At 37.0% G+C, this 17,901-nt stretch overlaps 1 protein-coding gene across 6 annotated transcripts in view; it reads right to left on the reverse strand.

Moving 5' to 3' along the window:
* Positions 1-17,901, reverse strand: part of LOC141942737 (uncharacterized) — a 65,149-nt gene that overhangs the window by 18,919 nt on the left and 28,329 nt on the right. For 4 of the 6 annotated variants that reach the window (XR_012628734.1, XR_012628735.1, XM_074866620.1 and 1 more), the window contains exons 13-14: positions 12,808-12,910; positions 954-993 (exon numbers count right to left, since the gene is read on the reverse strand). Coding sequence is in view for 4 of the 6 variants with exons in the window: in XM_074866620.1 (XP_074722721.1) it covers positions 954-993; positions 12,808-12,910 (143 nt within the window). In the remaining 2 variants the exon portion in view is untranslated. Of the gene's footprint in view, positions 1-953; positions 994-4,609; positions 4,798-12,807; positions 12,911-17,901 lie in introns of those variants that run through there. The other 2 variants (XM_074866621.1, XM_074866623.1) reach the window with 2 other exon arrangements.

The raw sequence follows: 17,901 nt of genomic DNA on the forward strand, positions 1-17,901 counted from the left end.
GTATTTAGCCATGATTAGCCATGGTTTTCCAAACAATTTTGGAAAGCCTGAGAAGTGTAGAAAGTCTTTAAATTTCATTATTAAGAAAGTAAGATTTCGTTAAGAAAAAAAAAAAAAGAAAGAAAATTGATGGTGAGGGGAGAAGCTAAAATACTGAAAATATTTCTTTGACAAAAGACGCACTTTATGACATTGAAGTCTACTGCACTGTCATTAGCCCCACACTGATACCTAGGCTAGCTATGCAGAGCTACTGGAAATGTATCTGCGGTTTCTTCCCCCATCTCCATGCAGAAGACAGACATATCAAAGTATTTTCTTAGGGACAGGAAAGTTTTAGATGCTGTCATGAATAGGTATGGAAAGGTGAGCATATAATCACTAGCAGATTTTAGCCATATCTAGAAAAATACTGAATCAAACTAGGATTTTATTTTTTTTTTCCTAATATGCTCAACATTACTCTGTTCAGCTTGGCCATGTAATGGGTTCACGCTAACATTCTGTAGGATGTTCTGGGACATCTGACCTCACATTTCTAGGTGAAGTGGGTTGGTACAGACATAAATTTGCTGTGCCCATAATCAAACTAACAGGTACAAGAGAAATCTGGTCCAGAAATCTGCATGTATTAGCAGATGCTTGAGCTACTGCCCTGCCATAAAGCCATATTTAAAGTTCTTCCTACAATTCATTAATGAAAGACATTGTTATTAGCTGATCAGAGACTTACATAACTCTTATTCAATAATTCAGTAAAGAATTATACTATTTGCATACATATCTTGTAGCACTCGCTATTATCTTGTTACCAGTTATTAAGCATAGTGTACAACAGAAAGACTTCAGTTGCTTCGTGGTTGCTGTTTCAAGGTGGAGAAGCTTGTGATGGTGAGCAGTCGGAACACTACCATCACACATTATAACAAGTTAATGATCAGGAGTTAACTTACACTCTGGGGCGCCCTCCAACAATTCCAGTGAGGCCGGGTGCTGGAAATGGAAATTAAATTCACAAAAGAACTGTTAAAGTCATCTTCAAAACACTAGAGCTCATAGCTTACTGTAGCTTGAATCACTCTTATAATGCACATTTAATACTGAGAAATATCTAGCAAATTACCTATGTTCTCACAAATTAATAAAGCTGAACATTTTATACAACAGTTAAAAAGGCAAAACATGTAAAAGGTACTGTGACTTTTAACAAAAAAATAAATTTGTTTCAAAATGTGCAAAGTATAAACTAAATCTTTAGGTTCTTCTTCCAAGTATTTTATATACCAATGCCAATCAGGCAATACATCTGCTAAAAGAAGAACTTAGCTTTGGGGTTTTTGTTGCTAGTGTTTTATTTACTTTTAAAGAAAGAAGAGAAACAATTCTGACCTGAACCATGATACAGTTTAATACTTGTTTAATATAATTTTGTTTATTAGATTAACTGTTTCAGATTAACTTGCATCTTTCTCTTTAGCATTTTCACTAGCTAAATTTTCTTTTTTTTAGGGTGCTGGGTACCACAGATCCCTTTCTCTCTCTTTGATACATAGGTAATTTAGGGGCTTAAGTCACTAGCGTGATCCCAGATTTGCAGTATGTCAGCACCGTGGTTAGACTCTTGTTTATTCTCAATATCAGGTTGCCATTAAACCCATCTACCCAGCTCAGTATTTCTGAAAGAAACAGTTCTGCGCTCCTCATCCTGAGCACAGATTCTCTCTTACCCTTCTTTTCTGGTATGGATAGCACACATACATGACACATCAGAGCTCCATATAGTATTGCAGGGTAAAGAAATTGTAAAGTGAATACATTAAATCAGTCTAGGAATTAACAAATGTGTTAAGCAGTCCCTTAAAAACAAATGCTGTGGAAAGCTGTCCACATGGTGTATTTACCCAAATTAATCCTGGCTAAAGCAGGCTTCATGCTGCCTCCAGGTGCAAATTCTCTCTGTTTGTGCTCCAAACAGGCTAAAATCCATGTAACCATGCTGTTGTGGTACTAAGCTCACACTGGAAACTCCTACTTCTCACCAGGCTGTTTTAGGTTGGGTTCAGTGCCTTGGTAATGTGGACACATACCAGTGGCAGCATAGATGGTACAACATAGCCTAGATTACAGAGTCTTGCCATATTCATATTCATTGGAAGTGATTTCCCTGAAATCGTGATTAACAAGGTGTTTTAATTAAGTTTTTGCAGAGGGATGATGTTATGTAGTCCTTATCTTGATCATACCTCTCTGTAATTGGAGACACATTTGGAATCAAGAAAACTAAAATTCAGTGCACATTTGAATGACTGATTCAGAGATGGTAATTACAGTACATGAACCTAAAGTTATGGAAGAGGCCTTTTGCCTAAGGCTAGTCCATAATCACTCTGCCAGCTTGGCCAGTGTGCTAGTACAGTACTTGCACCTTATAACTAATTCACAAGATAATCAGACTTCACTGACTGTATTTCTAGCCAGAGGCTGAAAAAACGAACAAACCAAGAAACCTCAAAACACAGCAACCTTTAGAAGGTGCTACAGCTGAGAACAATTGGAAGGGATTTGGGGTGTTACTATCAACTTCCCTTCTTTCCCCAAAAAAGCCTATGATGTTTTTTCAGTACAGGAGAAAAAAGAATGCCTTCAACAAAAAGCAGCCATGAAAAACCACCTCCCTACCCGGTAAACTCTGCTACAAAAAAATGTGATAGTGGATAGAATGTGAAATAATCCCTTACATTAGTGTTACAAAATTTTAAATGATCCAGTGAAGTTTCAGCCCTATACATATTACCCATGCACTCATTCAAGCAGAAAACTGCCATTCAACATTAAAATCAACTGCAGTTATTTTACTGAATTATGTGCCTAGTTTATTTATTTAGGTTGTTGTGTGAGGAGGCTGGATATGGTAAGGTCATGTTGAAAATATAGGTTCATAAAGTTAGTTAATTTAAATTATCTGTGGATTGTCAGATGGCTCACTTCCTGCTAGGCAGCTGAACTGCTCATTAAGGATACCAGATTTTGCTCCAACATCAGTTTCAACTTCTTGAAAGCTCTCAAGAAAGCTTTTCACTTGCCTGCTCTCACACAATGGAACTTGCAGTTCTCTAAACACTGACAAGAAAACAATCCATCTAAGAGCAACTACTGCTCACACCTCAAGGCTACAATAACCTTCTACTGTTGTGTGCTATTACTAGTGTTGCAAAGTTCTCCAGCACAAGCTACCGTAACAGCAGATCTGCCCCTGGAGATACTACAGCTACCCCTGCACATAAATGCAATTGCAGAGCAAAGCTACACCAATATGCCAGTTACAACATTATTAATTTCTATCTTATGTTAAACAATGGATTGGACAATCGTAAGTAAGATGGGAGCGCTTCCAAGTACAATTTACTTTTATCTATATGCAATTCCTATTTAGAGTTCCGGCAGAGAAGATGAAGCAAATCTTAAATTGATAATGGCTTATAATCAGTTATTTGTGTAAACAGCACTAGAGCACAACACCTCACCTCAACCCAGGGGTCAGATTCCCATTACATTTCTCCAGTAAAATTGAAAGAAGGCAATGGAAGGTGAAGCACAACCAGGTAACAATGGGCTTGTCAGTTTGGCTAGACCTACTTCTGCTAAGTTTATTGTGATCTCCTTAGATCAACTGTTCTCCCAAGACACCTTCTTTAAAAAGATCACTCATGCTGCATTTTATGCTTACTTTACACTGCTCGCTTAAATATCTGTGCAGATGCTCTCCCTCCCTCCTTTCTGGAAGAGGATTTATCTTTATCTATAATGACATGAATAATTTGTTATACTTGTATGCAATATCAAGTCTATAGGATTATCAGCTGAATTGAAGCTGTTGATCTCCTTTCCCAGAAACTTTACATGACTTTTTGCTATCAGAGCTCCATTCATTAGTTCCTCAAGGCAGATAAGTATCCCTAAGCACAGTGTCATCTTATCTGCCACCAGTCAGCCTCTTGAACAAGTTGCTTCACTTCAAGTTGACGAACAACTCAACACCACTATCTGCCAGCTTCTGTGCCTCAGAATGGCACAAAATTGATGCACTGCAAAATGAACTGAATGCCTTTAAGTTGGAGACCTTCCTTTCAATCTATTTATACTCTATTCATACCGTAGGTACAGTATTGGTCTGGCATGATCATCACACTGAATATCATGATATTTATTTTGCTTCAAGTATGTATGATCCAAAAGCCCGCCATTTCCAAGAACATTTTTCCTCGCAGTGCCTAAGGACCTAGCCTGATAACTACAAATTCTCCAGGTGGCTGGGCATTTAAAAGCACAGTGAGTCAGTACTGGGTATTACACCACTTGAATTCCACTGATTTCATTAGCTCCCAAATATATGGCATGATTGGAGAAATGTCAGGCACTAAGTCCACTAAATTTACTTCTTTCTAGGTGACTAAGCACTGGTATAGGACCCTTCCTTTGGATTCTGTGCTTAAAGGTTTGAATCTACACTGAATCTACAAAGTAAAGACTCTATTATTATTTAACAGGTGCTTCTCTGGTTAATCTGCACAATTCTTCACACAGTCTTAAGCTGTCTTTTCATTTTACGACTCTTCCCTCTAACCTAACTTACTATCTCATTCATTTTCAGCCCAATTACCTTAGGAAAAACAAGCCACCATCCTCCGTGTGTACATGTTCCTGTATTTGTCAGGGTTTTTTCCTTTGTGTTCATGATTCTTCCACCACACCTGGAAGACCCCAAACTTTGGGTCCAATGGCAAATTTCACCCAAATCTGAAGGATGGAGAGGAATCTCAAGAATATCAAAGCACACAACACCCCACAACCACTACCACCCTGTGATTTGGCAGCAGTGTAGCGACAGATGTGCATGTAGATAATACAAGCTGAAGTCCACGGAAGGTATACTCGATACAGCAGTTCCACTGTTTCTGATTCTCCACATATGTTTTCTCCCTCCAGCTGCCTCCCCATCTATTCCCGCCCCCCCCCCCCCCCCCATCCTACAAAATTCATCCAAGGATGGACTTGCAAATACCAATACTTTTAAAGCTTATATATGATATGCTGGAAAAGACTGAAAATTTCTGATAAATTTCAGGAGCAGTGGTAGCAGGCAAACAAAGAGTACTGGGAAAACGAATGTTCTCAGTCAGGGCTGTCACAGCTCCCCCCTCCTCATCCTTTGTCACTCATTCTTCTCTCCTCCCCTGCACCAGCTCTGGTGTTCACACAAGCAGTTCAGGGAGTGGATCCACTGAAAACCAGTCCTGACAAAAAGAATGCTTAAAATCAGCCCAAACAAGCACCTATTTCAATATGTAGAACCACCATGTTCTAATACATTATTATCAATGCCATATATATGACACCCTGTAAAGTGCCCCATGGCAGAAAAAGCTCTAGTTGGAACCTGCAATTAACCTGTGAGATGCAAACTCCCAGCAAAACAAGCTTCATTCCTTCCAGCTCTCTTAAGTTCCCATTGGATTTTCTGATGGTGGGAGAGTCTCATGTTTTGCCTCCTTAATAGTTCCTCTATCCTATTCAAATCCTACTTTAACGGCCACACCAATTTTGGCTTATTACTTCCTATTCTTTAATCTACTTCTGTCAAAAAATAGTGATTATTTCTGTACACATCTGTGTATTATTCAACAGAATAAAACATGCAGTATATGAAAGAAAGATAACAGACTGCATGAAACATTTTGTAAGATGTTTTGGAGTAAAAAGGCAAGAAAAGGCTCTGACTACTGAAAATCTAAAAAGCTTTAAGTACTTCAAAGAAAGAAGTTTCACCTGTTGAATTTAAAGTTTCACTGAGTTCCAAAATACAATGATGTCTCTTGCTCACCAACTTACAGTTTTTGACCATAAATGGTTTGTCCCTTGTATTTCTGGTGATTGAATTAGCTCAACCAAAAGGTTATTAATCTATTGACTGCATATTCTAAGGAATTATATATATATATTCATATATTTAAAAAAGACAAAGGAGCCTACCTCTAGAGCATTATTTTTTTAAGTGATCAAACCAGAAATCTAAGGTAAGAACTCAACAGTTCTTACAACTCGAGTACTTGAGTAAAAGTACAAAATACATACAATCTTTGCCTACAGGGGTCAATTATACGATTTTAATTATTCTATGTCCTCTGAATACAGCAGATAAACTATCTTCTGCAATATTATTCTTAAAAAATGGGGACTGCAGTAAACTGTCAAAAGAAGGACATTTCTGGAAGTATCTTCCAACACACTTAGGAGATCAGTCATAATATTTACATATACTCAAGCACTTTAAAATCTCAAGTTGTATTAACCAGCTGTCATCTTAGTGTCAAACTCCGGTCATTTTAATGTGAAATAAGGGTCAGCACATGATTTCAGCTATTAGTAAAACATTTCTTAGCTACTGAACCCCTATTAAACTATAAATGTCAGTTTCCCACAGAAAGGCTCTTCGTGAGCCTCTTCCACACTGCATTTTATTCAGAATAAAATATCTGACTTAAAGAAGACAAAATAAATATACTGCACCAACACAAATTATTTAAATGCTAACCATATGGCTGACCAGACTACATATAATGAAGACATTTTCACTGAGTACATACCCAGTCTGTGATTGCTAGCTTTTATGAAGTGAGGGTAAATTTCTATAGACTGGGCAATGCAGAACTGCAGCAGAATTCCACATAACTCTCACAGGCTACTACAGATTTAAAAATCTGAGTCTGTGTGTCTAGGATTCTTCACTACCAAGTATAGGAAAGCTCACTTTATAGAACAGAAAAATAGTTCCAAAGACCCTGCTATTAAGACTGAACATTACAGACACATTTAAAGTTTTTATTTTTTTCAGAAGACCATACATGCATAAAACCAAAAAAAACTTGCTAGTTACTATTAAAAACCCTGGCTATCATCAACTTTCAAATATTGAGAAATAAACAGGAAGTATACTTTTACCAATTGAAAGTTTAACAAACTCAGGTGGTAATTGCAAAAAAAACATAAAACGATTGGATTAGGTGTGTCTTTTTTTTTTTTTAAATAGCTTGATCCCTTTAAGCCCATCAGAAGAGCATAATCCAAATGAAAACTGATTAAGCGTTCGAACATACAAACTAAATACCATGCTCAACAGAAGTTTACAGTAAAAGCCTTCTATTCCAAACAGAAAATAAACAACAAATCACTCTCTAATGTATGGAATGTCTATATACAGTAACTTCAAATTCTTCTCTGGGCTCGCTCAAGAACCTCATCTGTAATTTTAATAATACTTCAGAAAATTTCTGTGCAAGTATGCTCATGTGCCTCACTGGTCTTCAACAAAACCAATGGGAATTAAAAAAGCATTAGAAACAAAGTTAGGGAATAGATATGAAAAATCTGTCTTTCACTCTTGATTATGGGAGCTTTTTAAAAGATGCCACCTTCTCTCTTGCAGGTCTAACTCCCTTGTCTGTATTGCAGAGCACAAACACACATATGCTTCAGCCCATTCCAACATATAGGTAGCATTACTTTTTCTTTCTGACACAGAGGATTAGACTTCCTAAGAAATAGGGATTTTCAAATCAGAACAATGTCTTGAGATGGTTGTCTTTCTACTGATTTTCAGAAGTAAAGATCTACCATAAATGGGGTGGTAGTGTGGAATCAGCACTCTCAAATTGATCAGAAATTATACAGTGCTCTCCTTTCATGAAGTCTAATTTTTGTTATCCTTTACATATACAAATACACAAAAAATGTATCACATCCAAAAATGTTTTGAAATAATCAAAGCTGTAAAACGAGTCAAAAGTTAAGAAATACTGACATTAAGACTTTAAATTCACTAGAAAAGCTAAAAAGCACATCTCTGACACTCAAGACATAACATCCTAAGTTTAAGGATTAGGAAGATGACTCCTCAATAAAATTTTTGTTACATGCTTTTTAATCACAGGAAGAAAAATAACTTCTTTTTGTCTTACTGTTGTTCCCCGCAAAGTCTGAAAAACTGTAACTGCAAACTCTCTCAAAAAGTTTATCAGGCAAATAGCTCAAAAAATTTTGATTCAAGTGATTCAAATTCAGCCTAAGTGAAAGCTAAGAAAACTAGGCTTTTAGCACTGGCTATTAAAGAAATGAATACCTTTTACCTACAATTAGTAATTCTCATATTATGATACTATTACCAAAATAAAACTGCCTACCAAATGTAGCTCAGGGCTTTACAAGTAGTGACTAGCTGGCTGAAACAACCTGACAAAACACCAACAGTGACAGTACTCCTGGATTTCATCTCAAAAGATGTAGCTGATAAACAAAGGGAAATCTAAAAGCCTAGGTACAGTGCTGCCTCCCTCCCAGATATACGAGTACTGGAAAAATCCCATGGACCAGAGCAGAACCTCTCAGGACTCTCCACCCTTATTCTGAACTGTCAGACCTCCTTTCTCTATCCCTCTTCTCCTCTACTCCCCATTCCTAAATTTTAGCTAGCCTGATCCCCTTAAATATTGGTGGAGTTCCTCTCTAGCATTTCTTAGAAGCAAAGGAGAACCAAGGACTCTGATTCAAATTTTTTCATGGTTAATGCTTCCTTCCACTATCTCAGGAAACCATCTGTAAAGCAGACAGAATACTTTCCAATGTTACTAGACATTAGAAAGCTTAGTTGATGGAGTTTACACAGATTGCTAAAGATTCTTGGCTGAAAGGTGCTATATATGAAAATCGTTATCTGTACAACTGTCCACACATCACTTAGAGTAACAAACACCAAACCGCTACTGAGGTGAAAGAACAACACAGTTAAAAAGAGTACTTCACAATCACTAGATACAGTCCAAGCAGAAGAGCAAAATTTTTCCTTTTTTCTTTTTTCCTTTTTGTCTGGTACAGACGGAATAAGTGTTCTTTGTTTCTTAAAGGTCAGTCTCAAAATGTCCAAAAAATAATGTAATGAAGTGTTTCAGTTCAGGTGATGTCACCCTGCAAGTCAACAACTCCTCCTTTCTCCTTGCTGCTGGTTATGAAGGATTTATAATTTGTTTCTGCTTTTCCTCAGTTTTTCATTAAAAGAATATACAAATACACAAAACAAGACAGGATTATTTGCAATCACTCTCACAGTCACTACCTCTCCTGGAAGAGAACTAACGCAGGAGAGCTGGGGGGGACATGACCCAAGCTGGCAGTCCTTGAAATGCAGGATTTTGTTGCTTAAAGGGTGCCTGTGTTTTAATCAGCAACAGCCAAAACCTCACTTGGTGTGCATCCCCACAACTGCCAGCATTTTGGCAGAATAAAGCCACACGAGGTTACATCACACAGACGCATGTGGGATGTGCAAAACCACATCTAATAGGCATGCTCCATTCACGTAAGAGACAGCAGCCACAGCTATTTTCGCTCAACGCCCAGTAACAAGAAGTGGTGCAGCACTGTACAAAAAGGGACCTGAGGTGCTCATTGCCCAAGACCACTCAACTCAGGGTATGGGTAGTTTCGAGTTTTGGGTTCTTCTCTGCCTGTGGACACTCCAGCTCTCCCGTAAGAGTGACCAAAATCCCATAGGGCATGCTCTGCTTCTCACTGAAGCTGCTACACTTTGGAGAATAGTAATCATCTCCAAAAATGGCCCAGTGAAAAAGAGAGGGAAGAAAAAGCCAAGGGAGAAGGGAGCAGAAATTGAACATCAGGTGCTGTTATTACAGGAGTCATCTTGGTTCTGGCTTCTGTTCCCAAGATCGCTTATACATCTATCTGGCAAGAGTTTTAATTTAAGTCTTGTCTATGGAGCTGTTTCTTTTAAGACAATAAAGCAGTAGGCATTCTTTGCTGTGCTCTTAACAGCAAGTTCTGGCACAGCCTACATCACTGTCATAAACTAAGCATCGTTAAGCTGATTCAGTTATTAGTTCACTGCTAATTATTGTTTGGCAGTATTGCACACTTTTTTTTTTTTTACTAAGTCTCACTGAAGAAAATAAGAAATTATTCATAAAGACTGCCTTAAAAGTATTTCACATCAACAAGCAGCCTACTAAGCGTTTAGATCCCGTATCTGACCCTTCTCTGCATACACAAAGTTCATCTGTGCAGGTAACATGGAAATCTACCACACAACAGCAACTGAAAGAAGTGACTGTATGAAGCAGTCTCAATATATCTTCAAATTAAAAAAATTAGTATTTATGGGGTTGTTCAAGCACTTGGAAGCATGTCAGTAAACAGCTCTGATACCCTCTGACACTAGTAATTTACATCACTGAGGCCAAAAATCTTGTTGCAGTCCTGTACCTGGCAAGCAAAAGTGCTATTTATCACCGGATGCGTCAGATGATTCCAGAAATATGCTCTTTCCCATTGCTGCTCATTAGCAGCAGTTCTGTGAATTGAAACAGATTTTTTTTGGGGGGGTGTGGGGGGTGCGGGGGAATAAGTGCCACAGGACGTTCCAAAAAGTTTAAGCTGTTTGTTCCTTTAGGAAACAAAACCAGCACCCCCACCATCATTCACACAGACTGCCTGATTCTACATACGAATGCATCTGTTTCATCACAGAGAGCCCTGATAATATGAACATTAGAGATTATTAATGTGGATTTGATATGATATGATTTGATATGTTCACATATGCTGGTAACTCAATTTCAATACTGGACATACTCCACCCAACCCAGATAGTGCAGACTCAACTTTTTTCATTCTGTGAAGAACAGTGGTGAAAGGAAAGAACTGAAACCTTAATTAACCTAGCACTTTCAGACTTCTAACAAGGTTTATATACACAGCAGTTGCTTTATGAAAGAGGCACAGATTAAGAATTTGGAGAGACAAGTATATGTTCATTAGCTTCAGATCTTACAAATATGTAATTGCTTTAAAATACACCCAGCTCTCCTTTTATTCAAAAAGATATTTTCTAGAGGATTATTTATTTTATATATGCATAGACAATAAATAGAGATCTTTAACGTATGTTACACAGCGTACTTGAAAAATGAAAAAGGAGAAACTACTTCAATTATGAATCCTTAACTAATTATAGAAATTGTAGTTTGGTCCAACTGTGAAAATACCACCTTTCATTCATTAAACAGTCTTTAGAAGCAACTTACATCTATGCTAAATGCTGACTACTAACCACCCTTCAGAATTGCAAAATCTTTAAAAATTATCTCAATGAATATTCCCGATTAGTTCTACATGATCCTATTCTAACTTGTAGAAAAATAAGAAAAGATGACCATGCACTGACCTTGCCTCTATAAACACCACTTCAAAAAAAACCCAAACCCACCCTGCATTAACTATATTTCTGCTACCACTGTTAAGACTACAACACAGAATGTGCAGACTTCCATAAAGTTTTGAATCCACTGAAAATAAAATGTTTATTAGTTCCTAACTGCAAGGCAACCCTACCCACCCCTCCATTAATCAGGATTCTAGATTTGCTGTGGAAGTTGAGAGATTCTGTTTAAACTCATGTAATTTAGTTTTGAAGATCCAGGTAAATCCTTGATACATTCTTTCATAAGATACATAGAAGCCATTACAAAATATCTGAGCTCTAGCCCTCAAAATAAGCTGTCCAAATTTTAAATGGATAATGAAAGTGCGATGATTATCCATAATGTAAGCAGCAACTCAACAGATGAATGTGCTATTTATAATTGAGATGAATTCAGTGGTCACACTTAAGTGACTTGGCAGGAGAACAGAAGGAAAGAAAAAAGAAAAAAAGACGACTTTGCTCAAAATAATCAAACAGTAAGTCCTCCTAGAAACTGAAGAGAATCCTGTGACACAATGAACATATGTGCAGGTGTTTTTTTGATCAAGCATTTCGTAAACAATAGAAGCATAGATTGTTTCACACTAGGTGACCCTTATGCAAATACTTAAATATCCACTCAAATATAAGAAGCGTAATTAAATCCCAGCGTTTTGACTTTACCTCACAAGTTAATTTAAAAATAAATCTTGCAATAGTCACAGTACACCAGAAATTCATACAAAATCAAATGTTAAAGACAGATCAATTTGAGGTTAGACTTAATAGTGCAGGATCAGAATTTGAATTGGGTAGTTAACATACACTGTGAATAAAGAATCAGATGCAGATTGTTAGCATTCTCACTGCAGTATCGTATTAAAAAGCTGTGAATTATATAGGAAAGCTGTAATTACCTGCACAAGCAGCTACACATTAAACAGGTTATAAGTACAGTAGTACCTATAAAAATCCTTTGTAGTAACATCAGATAACTAAGTACTGAAAAGACCCTTGAAAATGCTCATACTGCACAGCTCTTCATAAACTGCAATGTTATACGCAGACACTCTGATAAATTTTTGCCAGCTGAATAAAATTCTTAATGTTTATTGCCAGTGAGTAATAGCATTACTGAGTTTTAATAACACCGTAAAACAGAGTAAGACACTATTGCGCACTGGTGTAACCATGGGTAGGAAAACAAAGACAAATGAGGAAAAGGTAAAAAGGCAGGAAGGGACAGTAGCAGCAACAGAAGGATAGACAGTCTCAAAGGAACTTTAAAAAGGTGGACTTCCAGAACTTTCCTTCTATCATTTTGCTAACGTCTGCAGGTTCCATTTCTTCACCAAACATAAATACCTTTACAAAAAATTACAATGTAACTATGCACAGTGCAGTGAAACTGAAGACTAAGGTTTTGGGTGCTAGTCATGCTCAGGGGAAAACAAAAAAAAGTAACTTTAAGATTGTTATAAGATGATGTAAATATTTACCCATGCCAGTTCCAGCAGGTGCAATCTCTCTGGAAAAGATTTCTACAGCTTCTTTTTGCTTATGGTATACAGCAAGCCAAATAACAGCTTCGCGAGGACCCTGCTTCAAAAAAAGTAGAAATTAGATTAGCTTAGATGCAGAGTATCATCTAAATTTACTGAATTGAAAAATAACTGTAGTCAAATCTAATGGAAGTGTTTAGTGATCACTGCTACAAACTACAATTTTAATTCAGTGACTTTTTAATCCGGCACCACTATAATTTTCTGTTAACATTTCATTATCTTTTTTATTTTGCCACCACAAAAATCAACTATTAGATATTTCAGACTGCTAGAAGACTGTGCTTCTTCTCCAGCATTCTCAAAGGATCAAGTACTGTAACCACTACTACTTTATGAGAAACTAAACACTTGGCTTCACTCTCAGTGGAACTGGCAAACAAAACTTTCCTCTTAAGCGCACTGAAAATACTTTTGGGTCAAGTTAGCCAGGTTTACTTCTCTTGGCATCAAGAAGTAAGCAGATCTGCTCACAGAAAATAATTCAGACCTAATCCTTGGGAGTAAAATAGGAGAACGAACTCGTAAAAGTCACCACATTTCCAGAGAAGAGAGAAGACACTCCTCTAAAGGTAAACCCAACCAGTACTCTGCTGCCTACTCTATACCCAACTAACATACCTGGCCTTGCATATAAGCACACTATTTCAATTATAATCTCTTTTCTGCCACTGAAATATCTACCACTGGAATCAATACACTGACAAAAGCCTTAGAGTGAACATTAGGTCTCACTGAGGGCAAAGATTGTATTTACTCAAGAATTTGCATCCACCAGCAAGAACTACCTCTGGTCTACCTTTGAATCTCTAAAAATGTAAAACCTGTTCAAAATACAAGTCTGTCCCTAAGTGTCTCTTACTTGTCCCAAAGCACAACTATTTCCATCATACATATGAGCTGGAACTGCACAAGGTCTCAAAAACTACTGGTCAGGAGCTTCTCAGACAGCCACTACCCCAAGTATGGAGTTCTGCAGCAAGGTATTCCTTCTCTGTGGAAGTCAGCTCTTCGGAAGTCAGCTTTTTTTGTTAGTGAGCATGAATATACATGACTAAATAACCCATTTTTAGTTTATTCCATCTTCTTTCTTTACATATAATAATTTCTGAAGCATTTAATAGCTTCCCAACTGTGTATAAAATCATGAAGAATATTTTAAAATAACATTTTTCCTCCTGGGTAACACTTAGATTTTAGCAAAAAGTCTATTTCTTTACAAATACAGAAACCAGTGACATTTCTGAAAGCATCAGAGATTAAATACTCAGCAGACAAGAAAGATAAAGATGCTGCTAGAATTCAACAGCCCCAACTTCAAAATACAGCAGTAGAGGTGTGGAGCAGAGAGGACATGTTTTTGTGGTCAGGTGAAAAGAATGGAGCCATGACTCCTTAAAGGAGCCCTTCCTCTGGGCTAAAGAACAGCATCATCCTACACAGCACCAAATTTTTTATGATTTAACACTGAAGAGACAGAGGAACCTTTCTTCATGCCAACTGCATCCTTCCTCTAATACATAGAAAAGTTGCATACAACAACATATAAGACCTTGAAGTTGTTGTTATATGCAGGCAGTTGTTGGATGAACTGAATTAAAGTTGTGATCAAACAAAAACATGTCTCATCCTTCCTGCTGTATGTTTTGATGTTTATTCACTACCCAAAGTTGAATGGGTGTCCCTGATTTCAAGAACTAGAAATCATGTCAACAACAATTCTAAAATTACTTGAAGCAATTGTCAATTTACACATCTGGCAGTAAAAAATGCTAGACTATTATGCCTGACAAAATATAAATTTACTCATGAGAATTCTAGTAAATTTAAGATTATCATAAAAGAGTCTGTCTTCCCCTCTCTCAAGTTTTAAGACCTGACTAAACATTTTAAACTAAAAAAAAAGAAAATTTTTTTTCCTCTTCAAAATAACCTGAGAAACTATATGCTGGATCTGAACTAAACTGCCCATCTTTTAACACATCTCTTAACTCCAGTGCTGCTTAACTGCCCACATTTCTGTAAAGCTGCATTCTTTAAAAACATTACACCAGCAAATTGAATATTAGCTTCTGAAATATTGAGATCTTGTATATTAGTATCATTTTCCTGTAGGTACACAGTACATTTTCCCAAAAGCAATATTGTTGAACATGTCAACATTTGAAAAATCTCAAGTGAATTTCAGGGATTTAAGTAACTTCAGCAATGTAGGAACATGGATGTACTTCCTAGTGGCAGCTGCTGAAACAGTGTTTATCATAAATGTTGTAATATGCTGCACGAAGCGTTCTGGCTACTGTAAGACTATCCCAAAGAGACTGTTATGTTAACAGACTACAAATCCTCTATTGCAACCCAAATACATGACAAAACCCCAACACAAACAAGCTCACTTATGCCAGCTTATACAAGGGAGGAAAACTTTATAGCTGGTGATCAGCTGAAACCCAATAATGAAGGGCCTTCTTGTTTTAGTATGTTTAAACCTAAGTCCATGAAGTTGAAAGATGATTTTTCTCTACTTTCTATTCTAGTGGCATATCTACACAGAGGTATCATAATGATAAATACAATTTCTTTCATCTTTCTGAAGTACCCCCATGTAGACATACACACAGGGAGATACACACAGTTCATTTCTCCTCTTCCAAGCTCCCAGCCTGGAAAATACCTGCCACGATACTATCATGTAGTAAATCCTGCAAACATGATTCACATTTTTATTAGTTTATCTCGATACTCATGTATAAAAGTTTAGCAGAGACACGATAGGAGAGGTTATATTATTCCAGCAGATTGTGTATCCCTGAAAGGGTAGAAGTTTCCTTCTGTGAATACCGAAACAGATGTCCTGATTAAGATAATATAAATAAGAAACGAATCAGTTTTCCAATTTAAAGTTTCACTACCTTGTTGTAAAAAATTGTTGCTATACAGAAAATATGAAGCCATGCTACAAACTCAACACATTTTTTTTAACAGTGTTCCCAAAGCTACCATAAGATCCATCAAATTACTACAAATAATAATTAATAGGAAATATTCTTGCAGAAAACATACTTATGCACTCACATCTGTTTCCTGGTTCTAAACTGTACCATGTCTTCAACACTTCATTTAAGTTCTAGATTTACTTCCTTGCCCACAGATGCAAGATACAATGGTCAATGAAAATAATAAGCTGAATCCTGTTCTGAGTGGGTGAATCCAGCATTAAACCTGGATATACAGACTATTTTAAAGTCATTTATCTTACAGTATCATAATTAAAGAAAAAAAATAGCATAACAAAGTTATACTTCATCAAGTCTTAACAATGTGTTGTAAACTGGTTAACAAAGGGTTAGTAGAAAACTAACAGACACAGCACATACAGCTTTTATATAGCAAACTCTAGTACCTGATGTACTATTAATAGATACCTTTCACATAAAACACACCCAGCATTTCTAAACCATGAACTCACTGACACTGTGACACTGTCATAACCCCTTCTCCCTCCCCAACAGAAAACCACATAGCAGGAGGTATTAAACACCACCAGGGTTACTCAGTGCTGATTCAGGTCCCTTTCTTGCTCATGCTGGGTTGCTGCTGACAAAGCAAGCTATCAGAGTGGCAGAAAACCACCAACAGGCAGGAAAAACTGAGAGAGGAAAGGAGGCAAGCATTTCTTGATTTCTCAAGGATACTTTGTGTTGTCAGGATCAGGCCATACTCCACACAGCAGCTCAGACTACAGTATACAAGCCTAGAGAAGCCTGGGATATACACTGATTTCACAGTGGCAAAGGCAAACCTTTGCACCTAGTTTGACAGACCTGTGTGAGAATTAGTCCAGACACACCAGACATCTACACTGAGCTCCAAATATTGTTCAACTTTTCCTATCTTGGTATTCATACACGTATTTGCTTCTCCTCTTTAAATTTACATGGTAGAATCTTCACAGCAGGAACTGTTTTCCTTGTGTGTTAATATACTGACTAACATAACATAGCTCTGGTTTTGAGCACTGTTATTTGCAACCCAAATAATGATGTCTAATTCTGTATGGAAAGATGTGGTAGGAAAGAGTGTTAAAGACACTACATTAGTCCTACATGAATTTCCTTAGAAGTCTATGACTTGTATTTTAAATGGAAAAGTAAACCCCACTCCCCAACCCTGGTTCTCAAGCTACTGCTTTCCAGATGAAAACTCCTCTGGTTAGTTTCTTCTGAACTGTAGGAGCAACCAGGTGAAGGGGGAAGGCGATGGAGCCATTTCCTGTATTTCAGCCTTAGCTCTCACATCCTTTTTCAGGCATTTATGGGAAGCACATACAATGGAGATAACGCTCTATTTACTTTTCATATAATACCTAGGAGTTGAGGCTGGAAATACAGAAAATACTACAAATACTCAATTTAATTTGGAAAATTTATTTAACGTACCATGAGCAAGGCAAACTGAACAGTAAGGAAGGAGAAACTGCTCTTTTTCAAATCATTATTCACTCTACACAACAAGACAAAACTTTCTATGTAACAATTTAATTAAAGAATGTATTACAATGCATAATCGTAAGGAGCTGGTATGAACAGAACACAGACAAGTCCAACATCTGGAACATCTGTTCCTATGTTTCAGAATTTTGATTCTGCAATCTCAGTAACACAGTTAACATTGCAAGGTTTATAGTCCTAAAAGGAAAAAGACCACATTATAAAGCTCCTTCCTCAGGAAGCAAATCTTGCTGCTGTGCAGAATGAAATTGAAGCTCAAGCACCAAAATGAACAGCTCCAGATATAACTTGCCCAATTTCTAAAAGCAGTTGATTTCTATAGTAAGAACTTTGCTGCCTTTCTCCACATCACACTCTTGTTTCCTATATATACAAATTGTCAGCTATTTTAAGTGTTGGCACTCCTAAAATTGAACTCAGTTCTGAGTTTTGCCACATGTACCTTAAGAGTTTTGCAAGACTGCCACTGACAAAGAAGAATTAAATGCTACTGGTTTTGGAACAAACTAAACTGTCTAAA

The sequence above is a fragment of the Strix uralensis genome, chromosome 4 (assembly GCF_047716275.1).
Source record: "Strix uralensis isolate ZFMK-TIS-50842 chromosome 4, bStrUra1, whole genome shotgun sequence".
In the NCBI taxonomy this organism is placed as follows: Eukaryota; Metazoa; Chordata; class Aves; order Strigiformes; family Strigidae; genus Strix; species Strix uralensis.